At 47.7% G+C, this 25816-nt stretch overlaps 1 protein-coding gene across 28 annotated transcripts in view; it reads left to right on the top strand.

Moving 5' to 3' along the window:
• The first annotated feature begins 1410 nt into the window (after window positions 1–1410).
• The window catches only part of TPM1 (tropomyosin 1), a 28423-nt gene continuing 4017 nt past the window's right edge, over window positions 1411–25816 (top strand). For 2 of the 28 annotated variants that reach the window (XM_055320161.1, XM_055320179.1), the window contains exons 1-8: window positions 1415–1625; window positions 2422–2547; window positions 15421–15554; window positions 17803–17920; window positions 19417–19487; window positions 20251–20326; window positions 20786–20848; window positions 21125–21194. In XM_055320161.1, coding sequence (XP_055176136.1) covers window positions 1512–1625; window positions 2422–2547; window positions 15421–15554; window positions 17803–17920; window positions 19417–19487; window positions 20251–20326; window positions 20786–20848; window positions 21125–21194 — 772 coding nt within the window. In that variant the 5' untranslated portion in view covers window positions 1415–1511. Of the gene's footprint in view, window positions 1626–2421; window positions 2548–2753; window positions 2880–7281; window positions 7477–15420; window positions 15555–17802; window positions 17921–19416; window positions 19488–19743; window positions 19820–20250; window positions 20327–20785; window positions 20849–21124; window positions 21195–22636; window positions 22720–24126; window positions 24326–25816 lie in introns of those variants that run through there. The other 26 variants (XM_055320159.1, XM_055320177.1, XM_055320162.1 and 23 more) reach the window with 24 other exon arrangements.

Genomic DNA, 25816 nt, shown 5'->3' with positions numbered 1-25816 from the left:
GCCTGCCTAATCTGCTCAGACACCGTCTGGGGAATATTCGGTATCCATGTAGTACAGGTTGTGAATTACTCTGTGGGGACTGTTAACAAGACCCTCACCAACTCCGCCTTGGCCAGTGTCAGACAGGGCCCTAGGGCAGCCCCCTTTCTTCTCCTCCCACCAAAGTTCTAGAAAAGAATAGGCTTCCCTCTCCTCCCCTTGGGGGCAGGGAGGAGCGAGAGATGGAGGGGAAATCCATCTGCCTCCAAGCAGAGCTCACTCTACACAGCTGGACCTGATCCCTCCTCAGAGCTAAGGCTGTGGATACAATGACTTAGCTGGGATAACACTCAGCCAGCGTTCTGGCAACCTGGTATCTGAGTACCCAAACATGGAAAGAGGCCGACTCCCTAAAATCAGTGCAAGAATGATGACAGGGAGTTAGATTTGGAGGCACGGCAGGGATCATCCACCCCCTGGATTTAAAGATACTGAAGCTAAGTTACTTGTCAAGGTCGCACAGCTCCTGGCCGTAGAGAGCGAAGACCACGGTGCCTCAGTCTAAACTCAAAGTTCCCTTTCCTTCAGCTCCCACGCAGCCACCTACACACAGCCTACCCTTTGCCGTATCGCCACACACAGGCCCAGCACACCTAAGCCGACCGGGTCCTGTGTTCCTGAAGGCTTGGACTGTCCCTCCCCTGGGGAGAAGCTCACACAGAAGACAGAGCCCCAGACACCCCCCTCCCCCGGACCCGCACTAGCAGGAAAGTCTCAGGAGGAGCCCCCCAGGCCTTGCTCTCAACGCTCCCTTCCTTCTTCCAGAAAGGGAGCCCCCAGATGACACCTGGCCGGCTGGGAGCTGCGGGGGAAGGACCTGGAGGGTGCAGGGATGGCGCAGGCCTGGGGTCCGGCACGGCGGCTGCCGCCCCCCCACCCCGCACCCCCCGCACCCCCGCCCCGGGCCGGATGCTGAGAGCGCCGGGGTCTTGGGGCTCCCTCCGGGCCACGCGCACCCACTACCTGGCCCGCTCCCCGGGCCTCCTGGGGCTCGGGCGGGCCCGGCTGGGGTCCCGGAAGGTGGGGGGCGCGCGGGGCGCGCAGGGCGCACGGAGCAGGGCTCAGCGCCGGCCCGGCCCGGCCCCAGCGAGGCCTCGGCGCCCTCTCCCCGGCGCGCAGGTTTGGAAACAGGGCGGCCTCGGCGGGCCGCCGCCTCGGCGCTCGGGTCCCCATATATAGTCATATCCACCGTCAACTGGGAGGCCGGCAGGCGGCAGCGAATGGGCGCGCGGCCCCCGCGGGAAGGCGCGGGGAGGGGGCAGGGGGCGGAGGGAGGAGAGCGGGGAAGGGGCAGGAGAAAAAAGCTTTTCCAAAAAAGTATTGGCTGTCTCGAGGAATGCGGTCGCCCCCTTGGGAAAGTACATATCTGGGAGCAGCAGGCGGCTCCGCGCCCGCACTCCGCCTCGGCCGCCCCGCCGCGCGCTCGCCTCGCCGCTCCCGCCGCAGCCGCAGGGCCCCCAGCCGCCGCCACCATGGACGCCATCAAGAAGAAGATGCAGATGCTCAAGCTCGACAAGGAGAATGCCTTGGATCGAGCCGAGCAGGCGGAGGCCGATAAGAAGGCGGCGGAGGACAGGAGCAAGCAGGTCTGCGCCTCCCCCGCTCTGCGCCCGCGCGGGCGCCCCCGAGCCCTGGGCGCCCCGCGCTCCTCCTCGCGCTCCCCCTCGCGCTCCCCCCGGGGCTCCCCCCGGGGCTCCGGGCCGCCCCCCTCCAGCCCGGGCGGCGGGGCCGCGCAGCTCGCAAGGCGGAGGGGGCAGCGAGCGAGACTCCGGCTCATTCTAACTTTTTTGGTCTCCTCGGGGGACGTTTATTTCCCTCCTCCGCTCCCCAGAGCCCTCGAAAAGTCCACTCAGGTCCTAGAGGCACTTGATCCTCAGGATCGGGGATCACTGGGGGGGGGGGGTGTCAGTCCCGAAAGTGCTAGTAGTTCTTCTGGACTTTAGGCTGGAGAGAAGAAAATATTCACCTGGGTTAGAGACTGGGCGGGGAGAGGGGAGGGTCAGGGAGTTTTGTTTTTGGTTTGGGTTTTGGGTTCTGGGTTTTTTGGGGTTTTCTTTTCCTAAGAACAAAGATGGAACAGAATAGAAAGTACGGCCCGAAGGCCAGGGAGACAGAGGCGTGTTTCTGCACCCCCAGGTGTGGAGCCTTGTCCCCGCGGGGGGTGGGGATGCAGGGTGGGCCGCCCCTGCAGCGCGGTTCCAGCTTCGGGGGAGAAGAGGCTACCGAGAGTCCCCCGAACCCCGAGTCGGCGGCGCCCCGAGCCCCGGGGCCCCAGCCAACCAGGCGCTCGTGTTGTGTGTGTGTGTGTGTGTGTGTGTGTGTGTGTGTGTCTAACACCCGGTCCGTGCCGGCCGCCCGCGCCCGCCCGCCGCTGCCCCCCAGCTGGAGGAGGACATCGCGGCCAAGGAGAAGCTGCTGCGGGCGTCGGAGGACGAGCGGGACCGGGTGCTGGAGGAGCTGCACTCGGCGGAGGACAGCCTCCTGGCCGCGGATGAGGCCGCCGCCAAGGTACCCGGGGCGCGCGGCGCGGCGCGGCGCACGAATGGCTAACTCTGTCTCTCTCTCTCTCTCTCTCTCCCTCCCTGTCCTTCCCTCTCTCTCTCCCGCTGTCCCTGTCCTTCTGGTTCTGTGCACCCACACCCCTCCCCTGCGGGATCACGCTGCCTGCTGCACCCCCACCCCACCCCTCCCCGTCCCCCACGGCCAACTCCCAGCTGGAAGATGAGCTGGTGTCGCTGCAAAAGAAACTCAAGGGCACCGAAGATGAACTGGACAAATACTCCGAGGCTCTCAAAGATGCCCAGGAGAAGTTGGAGCTGGCGGAGAAAAAGGCCACTGACGTAAGTGCACGCTCACACTACCTCCCTCACCTCCTGCCCGGTGGCCACTCTGCGGTCACCACAATGGCCAAGGAGCAATGGAGGAGGGTCGCCTCCTCCTGCTGGACACCCGCACACAGCCGTGACATGGCCCAGAGCACTGGATGCTGCCTCAGACTTCTGTTGCACACACTCATTTATATTTCATCCACTCCTCTTTCTTTTTCTCTATCTTTCCCCCACTCCTGGGGGTGGAGGTGGGTGGGTGAGAAGCTGGGAGTGGAGTGGCTGAAATTGGATGCTGGAGGTGAACCTTGCCTCCCTGGTGGCAGAAGACCTCTGAGGTGTCGTCATCAAGGTTTGTGCAAACAGAATACCTCGGTTTCTTTCCTTTCCTTTGCCGCCTCTGATGGGTGGGAATGCCTGGTTTTCCATGGTGAGTCTGGTCAGAGTACCGAGGGCCCAGTCTCTGAATGGAAGGAAGGACATGGTGCTACTACTTTTACTTAGAAGGCTGAGCTTGATGCTGAGGTGCAGAGACACTTGAGGCCTCCTTTCTTACTAGGGGAACCTTAATCCAGCCCTTAAGATCTGCCTGGGAAGATGATACTTGCTTGGGTCTGCAGTCTGACAGCACTAGATCCTGAAAGTACCCTGGGAGTTATATATAGCTCAGTGCTTTATATGGTATAGTGAGCTAACTGCCCCCTGCCCCTCCTGCTTGCCCCACCCCCACCTGTCAGCCTTCTGACAACCACCACATAGTTTCGGGGGTGATGCACACACTGCAAAAACTCTACCAGCACTTTGTCCCCTGCACTTTGGAATCTTTTTAGCCGAAGAGCTTGCCTTGTCTGCTCCCTAAGTCAAGCCAAGCATTAGATTTCCAAAGGAACGACTTCTTTTCACACTGTTGGATTCCATTGTAGAAGCTCATTAAGGCTAGAGGCCCAATTAGGAAAGAATTCCTTGGGAAGTTAGTAACAATTCCAAGAATGTATGAGCACCGGGGAAAGCTGTGCCCAGAAGTTGAACTACCAAGCACAATGGCAGAATTTCTTGTAGGAGAGTAAAATGCAAATTGCTGGAGGGTCTTGGGTTCTTGAAACCAGTAAAGGCTTTTTGTGGCACGAAAGGCTTAAAATGTAATCTCCAGGCATGCTTTATAAATGAGAAATCCAGACATCGGACATTTAGAATCAACAAAAATACTCCAATGGCCGTCAAGATTACTGGAAAAGGGGTTCACAGAAGCACTGACTTAGCTAAAACATTAAAGCTACAAACTACCTGGCTTTAGAAAAAGAGCCAAAAAACACATACAACTGCGCCTGCTTTGTATAATGTAGATCAGATGTCTGCTCCGTATAAGGTTAAATGGAGGATGTCTGTCTCCCCCAAATTGTCCAGCAGGACTTTTATTTGGCTTTTTCAAAAGAGCCGCTGATAGATCAAGGAGAGATAGTCCTTATAAGGAAAAGAATGCAGAGAATTTGAAAATAGCCCTGTAAGACTGAAGGCAAGAGAAGGAGAAAAAAGCTACTACAATTCTTAGAGGGGAAAAAAGATCATAATTATTGTAATGATGCAGCGCTATCATGTCTTTATTGAAAAGTCTTGTTTAAGGGAATGCTGGTATGAGGTGGGGCAGAAATGGAAATGAGGATATTTAAAGCCACCTTGGGCAGGGGCGTGGTTAACAGGGGAGGGGAATTTTTGAAACTGTTTTGGTTCTTTTTTTTTCTACCGGAAAACTATGCTTAATATGGCACTTTTTTTTTGGGGGGGGGGGTAGTATATATTGATCATCTTCCCTTTTAAGACCTTTTAGGTTTAGAAACTGTAGGGATGTTGAAGAAGAACATTTGCGAAGAAATGCTATGTTTAAAGTGATTCCCAACTAGTAAAAGTAGTCAAGACTTAAGGAGGAAGAGACTGATATCACTAGAGAAAGAGGGAGGTAGGAGGTCAGCTTCCTGAAGTAGAATCGTATTACATTTGGAATTAGGACACTTCGCTGTCATTACTCAGCAGTGTAAAAGCATTTCCATATTTTCCTACTACTAAAAACATTTTTCTACTTATTTACCAACATACTTTGTAAATCTTATTCCAGACGTAGGGGTCTTCCTGGCTTAAAAGATTGTAATTTACAACGTAGCACCCTGATGGTTTTGGTCTGAAATTTTTTTGGTGTTCTACCTAAATGAGGCTGAACGTTTTCTATCTGGCCTCCCGCCGCTGCCCCAATAATTGTGATGTTTCAGTTATCTGCAGAATGTGAGTCTTTAAGTCCTTGTAGGTCTTTGCTTCCTACATCAACGATTCTCAACCTTATGTAAACAGAATCTCCTAGGGAAGTTTTAAAACCCTAGAATCCAGGCTGCACCCCAGCTCAATTAAAGCAGAATCTCTGGGAGTGGAACCCACGCATTAGTATTTTTTAAATGTGCAGCCAAGGTTGAGAACTGTCCTAAACTCTTGTATAGTGACATCAGCATGAAAATGAACTCACCTGAAACTGTCTTTCCCAGGTGTTTGAAAAGCAGGACATTAAGTCATTAGTTGGCTGCGGAGAGCACTTGCAAATGTCCAGCAGTTTCCCTGGCTCCTCCGGGACGTCCCCAGACGCCCCCATCCTCCACTTTCAAAGTTGGAGGCTCACTGTGTACTCTAGGGGAAAAGTTGTAACCTCCCGCCGGACTAGATGAACTGTGTTGGAAACAAAGCGAGAGGCTCCACCTACAGGACGTGGGGGCACCTGCAGAGGTTTCTGAGACTCAGTAGAGACCGTGACAAAGTCCAAAGAAAATGAGTCTGGAGAGCACAGGAGGTTCGTTGTTAGGGCTTTGGAGGAGGAGGAGGAGGAGGAGGAGGAGGAGAGGGTCGTCAAGTATGTTTTTTCTTCATTATTCCCACACTTAAACACATCAGAAATTGACCTGAAGGGCTTCCTGCGAGAAAGGTGAAGAAGAAAACCATGACACATAGAAAGCATTTATTCTTTTTAAAGATTTTATTCAGGGATCCCTGGGTGGCGCAGCGGTTTAGCACCTGCCTTTGGCCCAGGGCACGATCCTGGAGACCCGGGATCGAATCCCACGTCGGGCTCCCGGTGCATGGAGCCTGTTTCTCCCTCTGCCTGTGTCTCTGCCTCTCTCTCTCACTGTGTGCCTATCATAAATAAATAAAAAATTAAAAAAAATAAAGATTTTATTCATAGCAGAGACACAGGCAGAGGGAGCCCAATGGGGCCTCCATCCGAGGACCCCGGGATCACGACCTAAGCCTAAGGCAGACGCTCAACCACTGAGCCACCCGGGTGCCCCTAGGAAGTTCTTAAATACATGGCCCAGTGGAAGAATTGGCTGAGGATGGTTCCCAGAAACTGGGTGTTCATCCAGCTGGAGCCAGAGGCTCTATTAGGGTTCTGTAGCCTTCACGCTTGTGCCTTTTAAAGACCTCCCAGTCCAGCCCAGAACTGGTCAGATTCCAGATCTTTGAGGCTGACCTAAAACCAGAGAAGTTTGTAAGTATAAGTGATCCTCGAGATGATTGTTTTTATGGAAAACGAGCCCCAAAGAGGCTCGGGGCCCTGAGAACACAGCCGGGTATGCGCCCCGCCTGAGTCTCAAGCCAGTGCCTGCATTTTTTTATTCACTTAAAGCCACCATTTAACTATGTACAATGTATTGTGTTAAGCGCTTTGCATTTCATAACCCTCACCACTGCCCTATGAGGAAAGTACTCCTGTTAACCCATGCTTACAGATGAAGCCCAGAAAAGTCCAGTTATTTGGCCAAAGTCAACAGCCAGGAGAGACCTAGGAGCGGATTCGAACCCAGGAAGCCAGCACTTGGCAGGTCTCACCACAATGCAGTATGTTAGTGGTTTTCGCTTCGTGAGCGCGGCGAGGGAGGAAGGTTGCTGTGGTTCGGCTCGGGCGTGCTGGGCTTCTTGGCAGCGAGGCACGGCCCCTTTGGGGACGCGTTTCAGGCCCCAAACCTCTCGCTCGGCTTCTCTCCCTCTCGGGCGAGGGCACCCAGAACTCCCGAGCGCCGTGCTCCCGTCGCCGGCAGGCGGCACCGTCGCGCTCCGCAGCCAGGTCCGCTCCCCCGCGTCGCCGCGGAGCCGGGGAGGGGCGCGGGGAGCCCCAAGTCCCCCCTCCCGGCCGTGCGCGGCCCCGCAGGCTGCCCCCCGGCTCGCGCAGCACCTCCGCGGGCCCCGCCGCCGCGAGCATGCGCAGTGTCTCCCGCGGCGCGCGCCCCGCCCCCGCCCCCGCCCCCGGCGCTCGCGCACCGGCCCGCGGTTCGCCTGCGCCGCCCGGGAGCCCGCCACTTCCGGGCTGCTCCTGGGCCGCTGGGGGCGCCGCGGTCGCGCGGCGCGGCCTGGGCGGGGCGGGGCGGCCGGGCGCTCGGGAGTGCGGCCGCGGCGGCGGGAGCGCAGCACCGGCCTCTGCCCGCGCAGCCCGCCGCCGCCCCGAGCCATGGCCGGGAGCAGCTCGCTGGAGGCGGTGCGGCGGAAGATCCGGAGCCTGCAGGAGCAGGCGGATGCGGCGGAGGAGCGCGCGGGCAGCCTGCAGCGCGAGCTGGACTACGAGAGGAAGCTGAGGGAGACCGTAAGGGGCCCACGCATCCCGCCCCCGCCCCCACCCGCCGCGCCCGCCGCACCCGCCGCGCGGTGCGGGGCCTCCCGGAGCCCACCTGCCCCTGCCCCTGCCCCCACGCCCGCGGGGGCGCACCTGGCGCACCTGGGGCAGCCGGCTTCTGGCTCTGGGGAGCGGCCCCGCCTGTTCTTTGCAGCCCTTCCTTTGCATCTCAGCTGCTTTAAAGTAAAAGCCCCAAGGGAAAGCAGCAGTTGTCTTGAGAAGGTTCTGGAAGCAGCAGTTTCCCAGAAAAGGCTCTGCTCTGGGGTTATTTGCATTCGGCCCCGGTGTCTGGGGTCCCCCGGGATGTGCACTTTGCGCCGCTGGCAGTATTTACTCCGAGGGTGGGGAGGGAAGAGGGAAAACCTTGCGGAAATCTGTCCCTTTGGGAAAGGGGCGCCGACCGGGCAAGCCTGGGGTACTGCTAGACTTTGGGGCCTGGGGATGCTAAAGTCCATCCCCAGTGACCATTGGTTTTCTGGAAGCCTGTTTCTTTGTGGTGGCGGAGACCTTGACAGCGCCGGGTTCAGACAAGAGTATGTGACCCGTTCACCTTTTCCCTTTGTATTAGCCATCCCTCCTCCCTAGTGGTCTTCTACAGACATTCCTTTGTTACCGAGTATTGAAAAAAGTTGGCTGAATGTCAGCGATTATTGGGTGTATTCCCCTGCCGGCTTCCCCCTCCCCCATGGTGAATGTAATACCTGGCTTCCTTCCTTTCTCCTAAGGCAAACGTATCCAACAAACAGGAATAGGATTTCAGAGGTAGTCCGGGCATTTACTATTTGTTGGTTTTTGAGCCTGTGTTTTAAATCAGGATGCTCAAACACCTTGGGAATTTGACAACAAACATAATACGGTGCCCAGCTGTGCTTAATATGGACCCATTCAGAGTTGAGTAAATTGCATTCGTTAGGGGTTTGTAACTGCAATATGGCTGGCTGCAGAAACTTCAAGACCTGTTTTGCATAAAATACAGGGAAGCAATGGATTCTCTTAGGAGGAAGGCCTAGCTGGAGGAGATTTCAGATGAACTGCAGACTGGAATCAGGAAATCAATCAGCAAAAGATAATTTTCTTGAGAACAGGTCAGCAGAGACCGCATAGATACGTCTGAATTTGGCAGGGCAATAAATTGATTCCAGGGCCCTCTCTGGCTAACAGCTGTCCTTGAACCATTAAAGCTAATGGAACAAGATGGATAAGAATGAGAACTCTGGACCCAGACTGCCAGAATTTGAATTCTGGCTTCTGCTATTTACTACCTGTGAGACACTGGGCACATTAACTTCTCAGTCTCTCAGATCCCTAACTTTAAAATGTGGATAATACTAGTACCTGCCGGTTAAGGTAGCGAGAGGAATTGATATGTTTAAAGAAGGTACAGCAGTGTCTGGGCAACAGATTAGGTACTAGGTGTCAGCTGGTGTTAAAATTGCACAGCACTTGGCTTTGCCCCTTTGCCTTCATCTATCAGAGGGTCTTAAAAATGGCCTGCACGTTTCACTGCATTTTAAAACGCTCCATGTAAATGCTTTTTTTTTTTAATCAATTTTTTTTTTCTTTTGGAACTTGAATGGAGAGAGGGCATGGACAGACTGGAGGAAACATTTGGTTGAATGGCATTAGTGGCAGAAGTCAGTAGAACTCCCCTCACCGTCCTAAGAAAGGGAATATGTGGTCCTATACAGGAGAGCCTTGTATTAACTTCTGTCCCAGTGACTGATGTTAGACACAGAAGATTAATTTTTATGAAGGGCATGTTGTTACTCTTCTACTCCTCTGCATCATTTTCATAACCATAGTCTTACTGTGTCTGTTGGCTAGAGATGATGCTTTCATTCTTTTCAAAGTTCTGTGCTTAAAGTGGTCTAATTGGGCCGGGTTTTTAAAAGTGTAATTTGGAAAACACTCCATCCAGGTGACTGGACACAGAACCTTTTAAGATAGCAGTTTGAGAACTGAATCAGACCATTAAAGAGAGCACTTCAGATTGAGAGTTGCTCTGACTTCTGCAGCTGGACCTTGGAAGTAGCTTATTGAAGCCAGCCTCTTGGTAGTTGTCAGACGGAGCTGTGAGGTAAGCTAGTAGTCACAGTTTCTCTTGGCAGCAAAGATACAGGTTTAGAGTCAGAATCATGAGCCACTGCGAAAAATATTTGACTGGAGAGTTGGCCCTAAGTTCTTATTCTCAGAAGTTCAGACATGCTATAGTTAATTGGCCCTATTATGGCAGCACTTACCTTGGAAAATTTGGCTATCACTTATTTCCTACTGGTTTGTTTTTCCAAGGTGTGTGGGCCCTTGAAACAGTTGGAATGAGGATACTTTGCTTGATAGAATGATTGACTCTAGGTCTTGTGACCCACCAGGGTTTTGTATGTTTGTTGTCATTATCAAAGGAAAAAGTAGCAAGAAGGAGCCAGTCTTTCCTCCTTTGTGGATAGCAGTCCAGCAAACAAAGAGACTTAAAGTTGTAGCCTATAGGTTTTGAACTGATAGTTTTATTAAATTGTGGGAAATAACCAATTTATAAAAATCCCCAGCCCTCTTCCACTTTCAAGTTGGTAAATATCTCTGGGACCAGGAAGCTCGAGAGTGTGCTTTGTGCTCACACTGGCACCCCCAGTTACTGGCAGTAACTGGAATATACACTCATGATGTCTGTTTTGATATGTAGGCAAGGCAAGGGCACTACAATGCCCTGTTCTTGTCCGTTCTCCCTCATTATACAAATATGCCTCATAAATTATAGGCTTTGGCACAGATAGAGGAGGTTGTGTTTATCTGTTATCCATGGGAGTGCCCCTTAATGTCCTCAGTGGTTTTTTTCCTCTTTCCTTACCATATAAGGGCATAAGTTTAACTTGGCCGTAGTCACTTGGTCTTACACAGCAAGTTGGGTGAAACCTCTGTATAACTACAGTTTGCATGAAATAAAAATGCTTGACCTTTGATCATCCCATGTTCCACCGCTGGTTCAGGCAGGACTTTGAAAACATACTTCAGAGGATCACTTTTTAGGATAGAAGATTATTTGTTATTCTCCTACAGTTATTTTTTTCTTAATAGTCTTAACTAGAATGCTTTTTTTTTATTAAATTATTTATTTATTCATGAGAGACAGAGGCAGAGACACAGGCAGAGGGAGAAGCAGGCTCCATGCAGGGAGCCCAACATGGGACTCGATCCCAGGACTCCAGAATCACGCCCTGGGCTGAAGGCAGGCACTAAACCGCTGAGCCACCCAGGGATCGCCTAGAATGCTTGTTTAAAGTAAACATCATTGCTGGGTTTTTTTGTTTTTTGTTTGTTTTTAGTTGTGTTGGCTGTAACATCTGGATTTCATGAAAATCTAGGCCTAAAAGTTTTCTTTCAAATCTGATTTGGAGTAATATTTTGCTGTATTGAGGTGGCCGTACCCTTGATTTCTGTGTAGTACCGTACTGTATTGGGTGGGGGGCAGTTGTGTACCTACCCTTGTTTTCTGTGTGGGCAGCTAGTACCTTCGGGTTGGGTGAGGGGACAGGGCAGGCACAACTGCAAAGTGTCTGGTGGTTGTTTAACAACAGATCTGCAGGAAGATAATTGGTAGCCTTTACTAATATAGCAGTCTCTTCTGAGTAGCTCATTACACGTTGGGACACAATAGCACTTTTGAAATAAAAGAAACTAGCATCCCAAACTGAAAGACTCCACCAGCAGTGTCAACACACAGCCGTTGTTAGAAGAAGCTAACCCAGCACACTGAGGGTGATTTCCATGCCTGGAAATAATTTGCGTCTTGGGTCTTGACCCTTCCCAAATGCCTTATTTATATGTGCTTTTAAAATAACAGCTACTCATGTGGCTGTGGGCTTGTACTGACAGAGGTAAACACAGGCTAAATCTTAAGTAGACTGCCCAGGTTCTGTGATGAAAGGAACCTTAGAGAATACCTAAATAAATATCAAAACTTAAAAAAAAACACCAGGAATAAAAGCCATTAAAGGTGAGGGGGGCCTTTTGTTTTTTATTTATTTTTTAATTCTATTTTATTTTATTCATGAGAGACCCAGAGAGAGAGAGGCAGAGACATAGAAGGAGGAGCCGGCTTCTTGCAGGGAGCCTGATCCATGGACCGAGATCATGCCCTGAGCCGAAGGCAGATGCTCTACCGCTCAGCCACCCAGGCGCCCCACGTAGGGGCCTTCTGAACAAAGGGCATAATCCCAAATACATACACACACAAAAATTGAAAGAAGTACCCTTAATTTATTTGTGGAATTAAACTTCATTTGAATTCTAGGGCCCCAAACAACATTGCAACCATACCAATATGGTAGGGCTTGAGAAGCTGGTAAGAGTCCAGATTTTTCCCAGAGAAGGCTTTCATGGGGACAGATGTACCCCGAGACACTGCTCTCAGGTCCCAGCTGTAGCCCATAAGCACCTTAGCCTGTCCTGGGAAACCCCAGGAGCAGCAGGCATTGATTTCCTGGCTTGAGAGCAAATGCCCTGTGTCCCTGTAGGAGGCATCACTCACCCATGAGTGCTGCGTGATGAAGTTATTTCTGAAAGGACTGAGGGGACTTGTTTAAGAGGATGGCATTCAATATAGTAACTCCACTAGTCCTGGCTATCCTCTGTTGCGGAAGCCTTGCTTTTGTGTGGGTAGTTGTGTTAGTGGAGGCTGTAGAGGATCTCCCACTCTGATTTAGGAAGACAGAAGGCACCTGGGGTAAGAACCACCAATCCAGCGCTGTCGTGAGATTCCTGGAGGCCAGGAGAAGTAACAGAGCCCACACGTGAGGACCCAGGCAACTGGGGTTCTAGTCTTGTTCTCCCACTGATGGCTGTACGGCCTGAGCATAGTCAGCCCTCTATCAAAAATCCCCTATCAAAATCCTCTATCAAAAATTATTTTGAACAGAGAGCTCAGAGAGTAGTTCCCAAAAGATTTGCCAGCTGCTGTGGATGGTGGGGCAGGGAAGGTGCGGGAATGGAACAGGTTGCTTATATTGCAGATGCCTGCCCTCCCCTCTGACCTCCTGAATCAGAATCTCTGGGGATGGGGCCTGAAAGTTTGCATTGTTAACGCGCACCTCCTAGTGGATTCTGGTACTCAGCCAGTTGTGGGAACTGCTGATTGATGCCTAGGGACCTTTAAAGCAATTGAGACCCCATTTTGTGAACCACCCACAGGTGTGATCTCTCTAGTCCTGGCTCCTAGAATGGACCTCCATTCCCAGCTGTTGCTTGGGTGCCCTGGATGAGGCCCTCTTAGGCGGTATTCCTGCAGGACCCAACCCATAATGTCAGGAAGTCTAAGTAGTTCTGCAACATGCTCCCAGGGAAGCAGTGAGTGACATTTATAAAACAGGGTCCAGGACTAAAGGAAGAATGGTTAGAGTTAGAGGCAATAAGAGGGAAGATAGAGATTGATGAGGAGAACCTTTCAGGTCAAGAAATCTTGTGTAGAGTGGCAAGAACAAGCATTGGTCTTTTCCCTCTGGTGCCCCAGCTGGGTGAGAAGCCAGGGACGTAGGTTGCCCTGTCACCCTGAAGGTCGTTTCCCTAGAGCATAAACAGGCTTCTTCCTGTGAGTACAAAGTCCTCAAGGTTGGGGCCCAGATGAAACAGAAAGCAGAAATTTAAAATGTGGTGGCTACAAGAAAACATTTTAGAGAAAATCTTGTTGACATTTCTCTGGCCACAGCACTTGTAACAAGGATACTTGCCTTCATATTAAAATAATAATTAGAAAGAAGGGGAGGAGACTAATACTTTTGAGTACATGACATAGACATTATACTACAGTATTTTTGGTTTTGCTCTTGGTTTTGTTTTCAACTTTCAGACTTGCTTATCTCCCTCTACCCCTCATTCATAAAGGACATAGAATCTTACTAGAAATGGAAAATACAGAAAAGTGACCAAAGCAGATCTGACCCAAAAGTCGACCCTTTTAATGTATACTTCATTCCAATTTTGAAAAACTAAGGTTGAGAAGACAGTTGCTTCTACATAAGAAATTTATCGTCCCTATTACCCTCCCCCCTCCTCTAGAAAAAACCCATACTCACCTGCCCTTTAGATTTAGCAGAATCCATTACTAGCTGTGCACTGGGAAGGATTTACCGTGTAGGCCAGTGTGGTTGTAAACTGTCGTCCTTGGATCCATTTCCCTCTTCCCCATGCCCTGTCTTGTCAGCCAGTTATTATTACATAGTTAATTTTTGACAAGATAAAAGTATATTTGAATTTTTTTTTTGTAAAGTCCTTCACCCCAGTTGGAGGTGCCCTAATCACCTCTTCCCTAGACAAAACTTGGCATTTAAAATTTTACAAATCCTGATGGGCACATGGTTGAATGTTCTCATATTAATTTCTTCATTCAAGGCCGTAATCACAGACTCTAACTATATGGGTCTTTCAAACTTTGTACATCGTGGGTCCCTGAGCTAAGAAAGTTTCTTTTGTTTGAATTAGGTTGGTTTTACTTGTTTTATTCAGTAGACATTTACTGAGCCCATATTGTGTGCAGAGAACTGTGACTCCCTACATGGAAGGAGCTTCCTGTTGAGTAAAGAAGATGGGAATATAGATAGAACTAGCATGGGTACTTAAGTATCTTAGTTTTTAGAAATCTCTCAAGTGTCCTGAAAACTTGATCACTCCATGATACCCACATATTCAAAGTGGATGCAGTTGAGGAAATGGAACCTGATTAGTAAGTCCTAGCTTTGACTTCCACGCGTAGTATTTAAACAGACACCAATGCAAGTGTCTGCAGTGGACCATCACAGTCCTACAAGTGTTCTGAAGCTCATAATAGCAAGTGTTTATAATAGTAAGCCATCATTGCATCCCCGAAAAAGAAACATCTTAATTCGGATACAGATATCAATAAAAATAGTCTCTGTACTGCTTTCCTCCTTAAGGAGTTTGAAACTTTTCTTGTAGCAACCTTGTAAGAAATGCCAGTAAGCTTGTCTCAAAAACACTTGGGAAATTTGTCTTGGCCCTGTTCTAGGGTGGCCAAGTTCTTCTACACCCGTTGCTGAAAAGAGGGTGGAGGAGGGGGGGTTACTAGATTTCCTTGCATCTGTAGGGTGTATAGTTTAGAATGGCTGAATTTGGGCAGCCTGGGTGGCTTAGAGTTTAGTGCCGCCTTCAGCCCAGGGTGTGATCCTGGAGACCCAGGATTGAGTCCCACGTCCGGCTCCCTGCATGGAGCCTGCTTCTCCCTCTGCCTGTGTCTCTTCCTCCCCCCCCCCCCCCCGTGTATCTCATTAATAAATAAATACAATCTTTAAAAATGGGGGGAGGGGTGCCTGACTGGCTCAGTTGGTAGAGTATGTGACTCTTGATCTTGGCTTCATGAGTTCAAGCCCCACATTGAGTACAGAAATAAATATCAAAAAAGAAGAAGAATGGCTGAATTTTTAATTATTTTAGTTCCTTTATAAGACTCCTTTGAGCCAATGGCCAGGAGAAGGGGGAATGCAGACTCCTGAGTCTGGTTTCTGGCTGTCATGCTCTTATCTTGTGTGGCCGAGCCCGGGTAAGTGCTGCCTCTGTTCGGCCCCCACCCCGTCACCCCCTCTGTGAGTGAGGTGTCCGCAGTGGCAGTCAGGGTCACTGTGGAAGTTCCAAGGAAGAAAAGAACCCAGTGAGAGAGTGCGCTCATTCACAGTCCCTCTGTCCACTGAAAACTGTATGTGCAGACTTGTAAACACACCAGTTCATTGTATCAAATCATCATAGCCTCGCAGAACTCCAGAGTTGACCAGGGCAGGTGGTGCCCTTGGAGGTAGGTCCCCACGGGGCCAGGCTTCCTGTCTGAAATCTGTGTTTCAGGCTCCACCACTTCCTGAAGGCACTCCCGTCACTTTTCTCTCCCAGCCTGAAATGCCTTTCATTCTCTCTGCCTAGGCTGAAGCCGATGTAGCTTCTCTGAACAGACGCATCCAGCTGGTTGAGGAAGAGTTGGATCGTGCCCAGGAGCGACTGGCAACAGCTTTGCAGAAGCTGGAGGAGGCTGAGAAGGCAGCAGACGAGAGTGAGAGGTGAGGGTGCCTCTCCCAGCCCATCTTTCTGCACAGGCCTCCCTTCTGGGTGCGACAGGGAGGCTTCTCTGATCTGGGGCTTAGGAGTTTTACAGTCCCTTGGGGGGATCATTTCCTCGTTCAATCCCAGATATAACTTTACTGGGTTTGTTTGTTTAACATTAGTGGGATACCTGTGTGCCAAGCACTATTTTTAAACCCCGAGGTTACAAAGAAGAAAAAGATCCTATTCCTGCCCTCATGCAGCTCCCTGTCCAGCAAAGGAGATGGACATTTAAACCAGACATTCTAGGGATGCTTCTTGGTTCATTCAGCTCCTGCTGACCACAGAGCAATTAGGCATTTTTTAAAAGATAAACTTTATTTTAAAATACACAGCAGAGACTGGGCCTCGATAAATGAACCAGGGACTCTCAATTGTCATATAACCCTAAAAATAAGTGGAAGAGGAAGCACAGATAAAACAGTAATATGATCTGTGACAGTAAATTGTTTTGGACTTAGTACTGTTAAGACACTCATGCACATGTAAATACAGAAGATACCTGTGTATTCTGAGCCCGCTCCCTGTAACCTGGCTCTTCCTGACTTACTACTCCAAGATTCAGCTTTGTGGTAGTAAAGGAAAACCATGGCTGTATAGACGCACAACTCCACGTATCCTAGAAGGTATTCTTATGCTCAACCATTCAAGTTCATATATTCCTATTACATAGAAGCATTCCAAGCATGACTCATTGAGACTAGAGAGTTCTGCTAGAAGGATGAGAGAGTGGTGTGGTGGTTCAGAACCCGGGGAGAGTGTGTCTGTGCTGTGACCTGGGCAGGTGAATGCCATCAGCCATTCTTTCCATTTCTCCCTCTTAGATAGAAGTGAGTTTCTGCTCCCTGCCAGCAGGGATAGAGAGTAATTTCAGACTTGAAGATTAAAGAAGCTTTTAAGTTGAAGTTTCCAGTTCATTATTCACTGTTGCTTATTGTTTCTTCTCTAATGGAGAGTGTTGGAATTCCTTAAGATGACTCATCATCTCTTACAGTGCACACATACCAGTGGTTTTGTGGCTGATCCTTCCTGAAATATACTTGTTAGTGAGCCTAAAAGACAGTCTGGCAATGTTAGAGTTTGTAGGAAAAAGGAATTTAGAGATGACTTACCCCATCCCTTCGTTTTACAAATGAGAAAACGAGGACTCATCGGTTAATGCGACCCATCCAAAGTCTCACAACAAATTTATGGCTAAGCCAAGACGCGAATCTTGGTTACCTAATATATACCATAGTACTTCATCCAAAACTACTGGTTTATTTATCTGAACTGCCTGCTCAGATTTTATTAAATGAATCCTGTTTTAACATCACTTAGGCCTTGGGCAGCCCAGGTGGCTCAGCGGTTTAGCGCCGCCTTCAGCCCAGGGCCTGATCCTGGAGACCCGGGATCGAGTCCCATGACAGGCTCCCTGCATGGAGTCTGCTTCTCCCTCTGCCTATGTCTCTGCCCCCTCCCCCCATGAATAAATAAAATCTTCTAAAAAAGAAAAAAAAACACATGCCATAAAACGAACATATCACGGAACAATTCACGTTTTCCAAAACTTAACACCAAACATATGTGTTCAGCATAGACAACGGTATCTGTGTGTCTCAACACCTCTATGGTGAAAGAATTCTATTAAAGGCAGAATTCATAGTTTCTTATCTAAAGTATTGGTTGGCCCATAGGAAATTGCCATTTTTACAGATCTGATGCAGTCAAGTATCAGCAGTTTCCTATGGTTCAGTCACATTTGTAGCTAATGGGGTAAGAACAGCTACCTTCTTAATAAGGAAGAAGTACATGAAGACAAAATTTGTTTTTGTTAAAACTTTGGTCTATTTTCAAGCTGAAGCTTCTCACCAGGAAAAAGAAGAAATCCCATGATTTATATAGCAAGTAAAGCATGTTGGCTTTTCCTGTTTCCGTGCCTCCCAGTTTCAAACGGGAGCCTGACGTCGCACCTTTCATTTAACATTAGATCCCTGGACAGTTTTCACCAGTATTGAAAGTGTGAGGTTTCATTCACAAAAAAACAGAAATGTGTATGTCTTTTTCTGCCTTGAGCTCTGGAAACTCTTACTTCACGGTTTGGAAAATAAGAGCAGCTCTGTGCTCTATTTTGGTCTACCGGTTACACCAAGCCTCACAGACCAGTGCAGTGTGGGTCTATGGAGATCTCTAAACCTTGGATCTTCCTGCTTGTCTACTTTTCAGAGGCATGAAAGTCATTGAAAGCCGAGCCCAAAAGGATGAGGAGAAAATGGAAATTCAGGAGATCCAACTGAAAGAGGCCAAGCACATCGCTGAAGATGCCGACCGCAAGTATGAAGAGGTCAGATCTTGGGACCCAAAGCCTCATGACTTGCCAGCAGTGGCCTTGGTGGGGGCTGGGGAACCGTGCTTACGAGCCTTGGGTTCTTTTGTGAAACACTGCTGTATTGGTGGAATTGGGTGGTTTTGAGAAACAGAGTTCCCTTGTCTCCAGAAAATAGTTCTGATTTGATCCTGCTAGAGGATCCCAGGCTTTATCATAAAGCCAATCCACTGCATTGTGAAAGACCAAAGTTTCCCCCAGGATCCCCGCCCCCCCACCTTTGTAGCATCCAGACCAGGAGAAAAGGCAGTTGGGCCTCTTGTCACTTGTGGAAAGAGCCTCTCATATTGTCACCACGCAGGCAGCTCTTCCTGGTGTGACTCACCTAGCACCATCCACTTCAGGCAGCATGGAGAGACAGTCCATTGCGCTAAAGTCCATGTAGATTCAAAAGGCTTGGGATCCCTGGGTGGCGCGGCGGTTTGGCGCCTGCCTTTGGCCCAGGGCGCGATCCTGGAGACCCGGGATCAAATCCCACGTCGGGCTCCCGGTGCATGGAGCCTGCTTCTCCCTCTGCCTGTGTCTCTGCCTCTCTCTCTCTCTCTCTCTCTCTCTCTCTCTCTCTCACTATCATAAATAAATTAAAAAATTAAAAAAAAAAAAGATTCAAAAGGCTTTTTTCAGTCCTCTTTTCCAGTTGATAGAATCCCGTTGTCAAGAGAGGTTCACAGGTGATTCAACTTCTGGTCCTGTCCCCATGAGAACAACTTCCTGTGATAACAAAGCTAATGATTTGTTTTAGTTTTCCTTTAATTTATCATGACTATCTTGAAATGTTATTGACACTCTTTTTTTTCTACTTTTTAAAATTATTTTATGACCACCATTATTATTATTACCACTCCAGTTACCCTATGCCCACTACTTGAAATGCTTCAGAGGATCCCTTCTTCTCTCAGGTTCTTTCCTCCACTGAATCGAGAGCTTGATTAGTCATCTTACCAGCTCATCTTATGTTAGCTTCTGTTGCTATTCTGTTGTCATTTTTAACCTCTTCCACAAAGAGAAGGTTGAGGTACAAGGCTCTAAATTGGTAGAGTTCTCAGGATTATTTTCAGTGTGTTTTGGCAGCCCCTACCTTTACAGCATCAAATGGATCATGTCTCATCGTGCTGCTATTTTTGAGATTGTAAATTTTGTATCTCTCCCTCCTTCCACACTTAGGCTGGCTATGTAATTATAGGAACTTCACCTGGCTTAGACTTAAAATGAGACTGCCTACTCAAAACCAACCCATTCTGGATCTTTGTGAGCCGAAGCCTCTGGTCTACTCTCAATTGGCCCTCCCAGTAGAGAGTTACTTCTTTCCACTCCATGGGAAAGAGAGTCATCTTATTTGTCCATAAGAACTTCTAGGGGCTGGTAGATCCGTTCCCCACCTCCATGCCCATGCCTTGCCCCCTTACTCAAAGCTTGCCACCCTCATGATGTGTGTATGTGTGTCTGTTCTACAGGTGGCCCGTAAGCTGGTCATCATTGAGAGCGACCTGGAACGCGCAGAAGAACGGGCTGAGCTCTCAGAAAGGTAAGTAGGCCTGGTGCCGGTCTGCTGTGTGTGGGATGCTACAGAGCAGTGACTAAACAGCATGACCTTCTGGCAGCTGCACATTTACCTGTTTCAGCTCCGGGCTCCTTCTGTGCTCATCTGCCGTGGATGAGCTGCGAGTACGGAACACGGAGGGCTTGTGTGGGGTGTCTGTATGAATGCGTGTATCACTGCATGCCTTACCTGCACACTGATTTTGAGAATGGCCTTGTGCATTTCCTGTGTCCACTAACAGCCAAGTTCGACAGCTGGAAGAACAATTAAGAATAATGGATCAGACCTTGAAAGCATTAATGGCTGCAGAGGATAAGGTACTGATGGCTCATGTGTGGTTTTAGGTTTAACTGCAACGCAGACGTCTTTCAGCTTCCAGTGTCTACTGGTTCGTTTGGTATAACGACACCCTCTGCTGTCTTCTATCTTGCTTTAAGTGCTTTCTTTGGGTCCTTTATATTCCTTTGTTTTTCCTTCATAAATGCTCTTTGATGCAGCCAAAAAAGAAGCCAAATTATCACACTTCAGAATTGTTGGATTTTGTCACCCTGCCTTTCCGCTGTTGCAGGGTTGGGGGGACAGTGTCCTTGGCAAAATTGAGCATTTTACTACCTGACGATTTGGCTACTTTAAGGCAGCCCTTTGTTCTCTAGGACTCAGTTCTCACTTTTTCCCATCCCTCTCCTTTTTCTCTCCTCCTTCCTTGGGCTTGTCTCCCATCCTTTCTGCCTCTGATCGAAAACATTAGCAAATGTGCCGAGCTTGAAGAAGAATTGAAAACTGTGACGAACAACTTGAAGTCACTGGAGGCTCAGGCTGAGAAGGTAGGCCAGGAGCATGGTGTGGGGGAAAGGCGTCTCTCATAAGAGCTGCTCAAAAAATACGTACTTTTTCTCATCTGAGGCCCCGCCGATGAAAGCAAAAGTCCCTTAGGCGTTTTATTTAGCAAATGGCATTTTGAGGTGATGTCCTGATGGTTATTGGATAACATGTTTTTTTTTTTAATAGGGAAAATATTTTATGTTGAATATATGAATCGTCTGTAACAATTTAATTTAAACCAAGCACCACATGGCTAAGTTATCTTGTTCTTAACCCATGTAAAACAATAGGCAAGAAAACAGAGAATGTATTGTAGCATGCCATTTGATATCAGAGGCTCCATTACCTCCTAAGAGATCCTCAACATCTGTTGGCTGGGCTGGCACTTTCTTGGTATTAGAAGACCTGAGTATAGAGTGAGCTCTATAGCCTGACATCTGGAATGCTCTTTCTAATTACAGTACTCGCAGAAGGAAGACAAATATGAGGAAGAGATCAAGGTTCTTTCTGACAAGCTGAAGGAGGTAATATGAGTGTTTTAGAATGAAGCCAACTGGATTTTAACTGAGCCCCATTCTTATGGAGCTGAAGTATGGTAATCCAAGAAGTATGGTAATCCAAGTCAGGAATGTTCAAAGGCAGTCCTGGCATTAATGTGCTATGCTAGCGACTGACAGGTCCTTCTAGATCCATTTTACGGGTGCTGTGCTTCATTTTCATGCTCTAGGGTTCCCTATGTTTATAGCTACTAGCGACATAAAGCTTCCCAATTTTGACTGAAATAAATGGAATCATTGCAGGCCGAGACTCGGGCTGAGTTTGCGGAGAGGTCAGTAACTAAATTGGAGAAAAGCATTGATGACTTAGAAGGTAAGATCTTAAGGTCTGTTTTTAATTTAGTCCTATAGTTGCATAGTGACCTTGCAAAGCAGTTTTCCAATCCAAGTGCATCCTCCTTGATACACTTTTTTGCTCTTGCATATTCTTCCTATCTGTCCTTTGGGGTTTTCATTCTTTGACTCTTAAAACTCTTGGACCTGAGTCCTGTGCTCGCCAGATGACTCAAGCCACCAGAAGAGGCCCGTTTCTCTCTAATGGCAGATGCCATCCAGCTTTATGTCACACTCTGGAGAAGTATGGCAGGTTTATTTGTCATTGTGGGTGAGGTCGTTGTAGGGTGATAGCAACTAGCTTATTTTCTGCTATTAATACCTCCTAATTGTCAGAGTGGCATGGATTTGTTTTTAGACACAATTCATCTTCTAAGTAAGAATCCAGCGTAAGGGTGGGGTTTAAGTCCTTAATGTCCTCGAGATGCTCCACATTTTGAAAGGGGTGTGGGGATAATAGGACTTTTTTTTTTTTTTTTTTTTTTTGAGATTATACTTAAGCCTTTCTCCCCTAAGGTACGTAGGTTTTGTTTTAGGGACACCCACCTTAATCTCACAGAAATGCTAAATGTGGAACTCTGAGTCCTGAGAAGGGTCAGCTATGAAAAAGAAAGAAAGGGAAATACTTAAATTCAAGAAAGGCAGAAGGGGCTGGTAAAGGCCCCAAAGGTTGGTGCAGACAATAACCAAGCTAGAGAGGAAGAGTGGGTGACAGATGGTTGCAGAACAATCTGCCTAAGTGCAGAAGTATGAAATCTTCATCATTACAAAGACTAAATTGCAGATTTGGCACAGCACCACCATAAATGTGTAGCTCTCCTTGCTTCTCAAGCCTCCTGGGCCAGGAGCAGGGTGGCTTAGAGAGAAGACTTCACAAGGCAGCTTCCAGGGTGCCCAGAAACCCATAACCCAGAAGTCCATTTTGGTCAGGAAGTCAGTGGTTTGAAGGTGGAGCCAGATAAGAATGACAGACAAGAGTCACAAGTTGTCCTTCCAAAACACTGTCCTTGGATATTTTTCCCACTGTTTATAGTCGCAGGTGGCTGACCGCGCCAGCACCATTAAAATACAGCTATAGACAGGAAAAGTGTTCTATCACCTACCCAGGAGACAGCCTTCTGTGGTCTCATTTAGGACTTAACATGGTGTACTGACATACCAACCACATTTGTGATGATTTTCATATTGGGTCTTCTTGTTTTATTTTCTAATGGCTTTTGTTCTTTTTGTTTTTGTTTCAATTCATTTAAAAACAAAATGCACGCCTCCTGCATTGGCCACCTGCTGCGATACCACTTCCTTCATGCACTGCCCTTTCCTTGCTGCTGTGTCGGGATGGCGTCCGCGCCACCCACTCCCACCCTCCATCTCTTGATCACTCTCCATGCCCTTGCATCTCTGCCTTCCACTTCCTGGTCATAGACGAGCTGTACGCTCAGAAACTGAAGTACAAAGCCATCAGCGAGGAGCTGGACCACGCTCTCAACGATATGACTTCCATGTAAATGTTCATCCACCCTGCCTGCTCACATCCGTGCCCTCACGCTAATATGATAAACTCACCGCTGCTCCCTTCTCTACCTCCAGAAGCTCCATCTTTACGCTTTTCTGTTTATTCTTTGCATAACCTTAGGATAGTTATTGTTTGTTCACAGTCTACTAATATAAAAGCCAAGCAGATTAAGTCTAGCTATAGAAATCATCTTCCTTTCAGAATCTGTTTATTTCACAATCTCTGAGCTAGATTGTTCCCACCAAGCAGTGAACTGAAATATGAACGATTGGAGCACTACCCTCTTACGAACTTAAACCAGGTTCAAGTAAACTCAGAAGGCTATGGAATTGTGCGGGAACTTCCCCAGAAGTATCAAAAATTGGCTTCCTGAGACTCAATTAAGTACAATATAATTTTTGTAAAAGAAATTAAGGAACCCTAAAGTGTCCAGTTACTGATGATCTGAGAGGAAATTGATCCAGTACAGCCTAAGGAATGATGCTGTGAGGGATCATCTCTTCCTTGCTTTTAAGAATTCTGGAAAGAAATGGTTCATCTCCTGGATACAAGAGCCTTTAATTTTCTGTGTTTAGGTAAAAGAAATACTCACATTGAACACCCTAATTGGTGTCAAAGTATTGGGAAATAAAACACTGATGACACAGTATGAGTTTGGGAGTTAATGGCCCACCTTTAACTGTGTGAGACAGTGAGCATTGGAGCAGATCCCTCATTCTCATGAGAACTTTGAGCAGACACAACTAATCCGCATATGGCTAACCAAACCTTAGCATTACACTTCTGCCTCTTTGAATTCTAACCTCCAGTGTTCCACAGAGGGTTCTCTTCATTCTAATAATAAGGCACTGAATTCTGTATAAGCTAGGAATTTCCCCACCCACCCATGCAAGAAATTGGTAGCCTGAAGAGTGTGGCTTGTGCCTGCTGCCTTCCGAGTTATAGAATCTCCACATCACCATTAGAGACAGTGACTGTCACCATGGAAAGTAGAATTGCATCCTCTCCTCCCTCATTTGTCAATGTGGGAGTAAATCAGAACGTCTGTCTCTAAGGAGTTTTCCAGTGCTAAAATGTGGTGATTCTGTGGGGAAAACTTACAGCATCAGGTATGGATTGAATATCCTAAAAGGTGGGTTAGCTTAAAATCTATTTTTTGAACTCTGTTCTTGGGTCGTCTTGGCCACGGCCCCTCCCCTAGAGGGACTTGGGCTAGCCCTGGGTACAGACTCTGGTGGGTGAGGACGGACATACTCCTGCAGGTGCAGCTGGCAGAGGATTTTGCATGTGTGCTTTCTGGCCTGTGTTTCAAGGGCTGCTCTCATCTGTTAGTTTGGTTTTCCTTTATTCCATTGTGCCACTTTGTTTTCTTTCTCTCCCACCTTTTCTCCTCATGCAGATAAGTTTCTTTGCTTCACTCCTCCTGAGAACCCTTCATCAAGCTGGCTGTCCCACCTCTCTGAGCTCTGCAGGTGGCTGTATGTTCCCCAGCTGCCCTGGCTCGCTCTTTTAGCACCCTGCCCAAGAGCCAGGCACACCGCTTTCCATTGTACAGAAGCTCCTCATTTCAGTGTCAAATAAACACTGCATAAGCTCTCTCTGTTTGCCATTCTTTTTACTTCTTACTTCCTGACATTTTAGTTTCAACGCTGAATAAAATGATAAATCTATTTCACACATATGAGGATTAGTTTTTGGCCACTACCTTTTTTTTTTTTTTTTTTTTTCATTCTCAACATTAATGTTAAACATTTCTAAACCAGTAGTAGTTCCTTACGGAACTTTCAAAAAATATTCATGCATGGTTCCCTCATAGAGTTTTGGTTTGCAAAGGTTAGAGTGAGGCCTGGGTATCTGCGTAGGGGGGTTTGTTTTGTATTGTATTTTTGAGGTGGTGGTGGTACTGGTATGTAGTCCTCATTGAGAACCTCTGCACATTTGCTTGCTTGAGTGAGAAGATGTGCCTTGAGCAGTGTCTTCCTCTGCCAGAGGTTTGGCATGGGACACGGAGAGCCCTCTGTGTTGATGTTGAGGTGGCCCTACTTGTAGGGACGTGGCTAACTAGCATCCCACACTGCCGGGAATTCACATAATTGGAATCGTGAAAAAGAACTTGTATTCAACAGCGGTAGTTGAGGTTACTGTCAATCATCCTTTCACGGCACAAAGAACAGTTAGAGCATTTTAAAAGTATATTCATTACTCAACCACCTTCATTTGGATCAGGAAAGACATCATAAGTTTTCTAAATATGATAATGTTATGTCCAGATTCATTTTTGTGCCCTTAAGGACTTCACATATTTTTTATGAGGGAAGAGATAGATAGGTAGATATAGATATAGATGATACAGATATAGATCTATGTGTATAGATATATAGATATCACAAAGAATATATATTCTGGGGTTTTTTTCCTTCATTTGTAGACATTTTTGAAGTATAGTCATTAGAGTTAATTCTTTTTTTCTCTCTAAAAGTGTAGTTAGTAGTTGTTCAGAATACAGTTCTATTTTATGTAGGCTTCACTAGTTCACTCCAAAAACAAGAACTAAGTGATTTTAAAAGAGAAACACATTGCAAAATTAGAACTTTAAAATGGTATGAACTTTTGTTTCTTAATTCCCAGCATTTCTGCATCCTCAACAATCTGGCTGTATTTCTCCTGTGTTTTAAATGTGGGTGATTTTCATCTGTTTTTGTTAGACTGAGAGGGTTGATATGTACCACTATACTCAACTTAGACAAACTGAAAATAATGTCAATCACACTATAAAGACTTCAGAGCAGAGAAAAAATACTTTTCTTAAGAGGACCACAAATTAAAGTATTTCAATAGTGATATAGTAGACTTTCTAAAATTCAGAATCAACATCTCTCTCTTGAGAGTGTAAAGACTTCTAAAATTTCATGGATTTTTTTTTCCCCTAAGGCTTTTTGGGTCTGCTTTTGACTGATTCCAAACCCCCCTCCCTTTTTTTTTTTTTTTAAGCTCCTAGTGATTGAAGTCAACCCTTCTTTGAGTGACCCTGCTTCCTACTAGAGACAAAATGATGAGTTTAAAAGTTCTGCTGAGCAGATGTGCAGTTA

This window comes from Nyctereutes procyonoides, unplaced genomic scaffold, assembly GCF_905146905.1.
Source record: "Nyctereutes procyonoides isolate TBG_1078 unplaced genomic scaffold, NYPRO_anot_genome, whole genome shotgun sequence".
In the NCBI taxonomy this organism is placed as follows: Eukaryota; Metazoa; Chordata; class Mammalia; order Carnivora; family Canidae; genus Nyctereutes; species Nyctereutes procyonoides.
The sequence above is the reverse complement of the archived record's forward strand: the minus strand, read 5'-3'. Positions and strand labels throughout refer to the sequence as shown.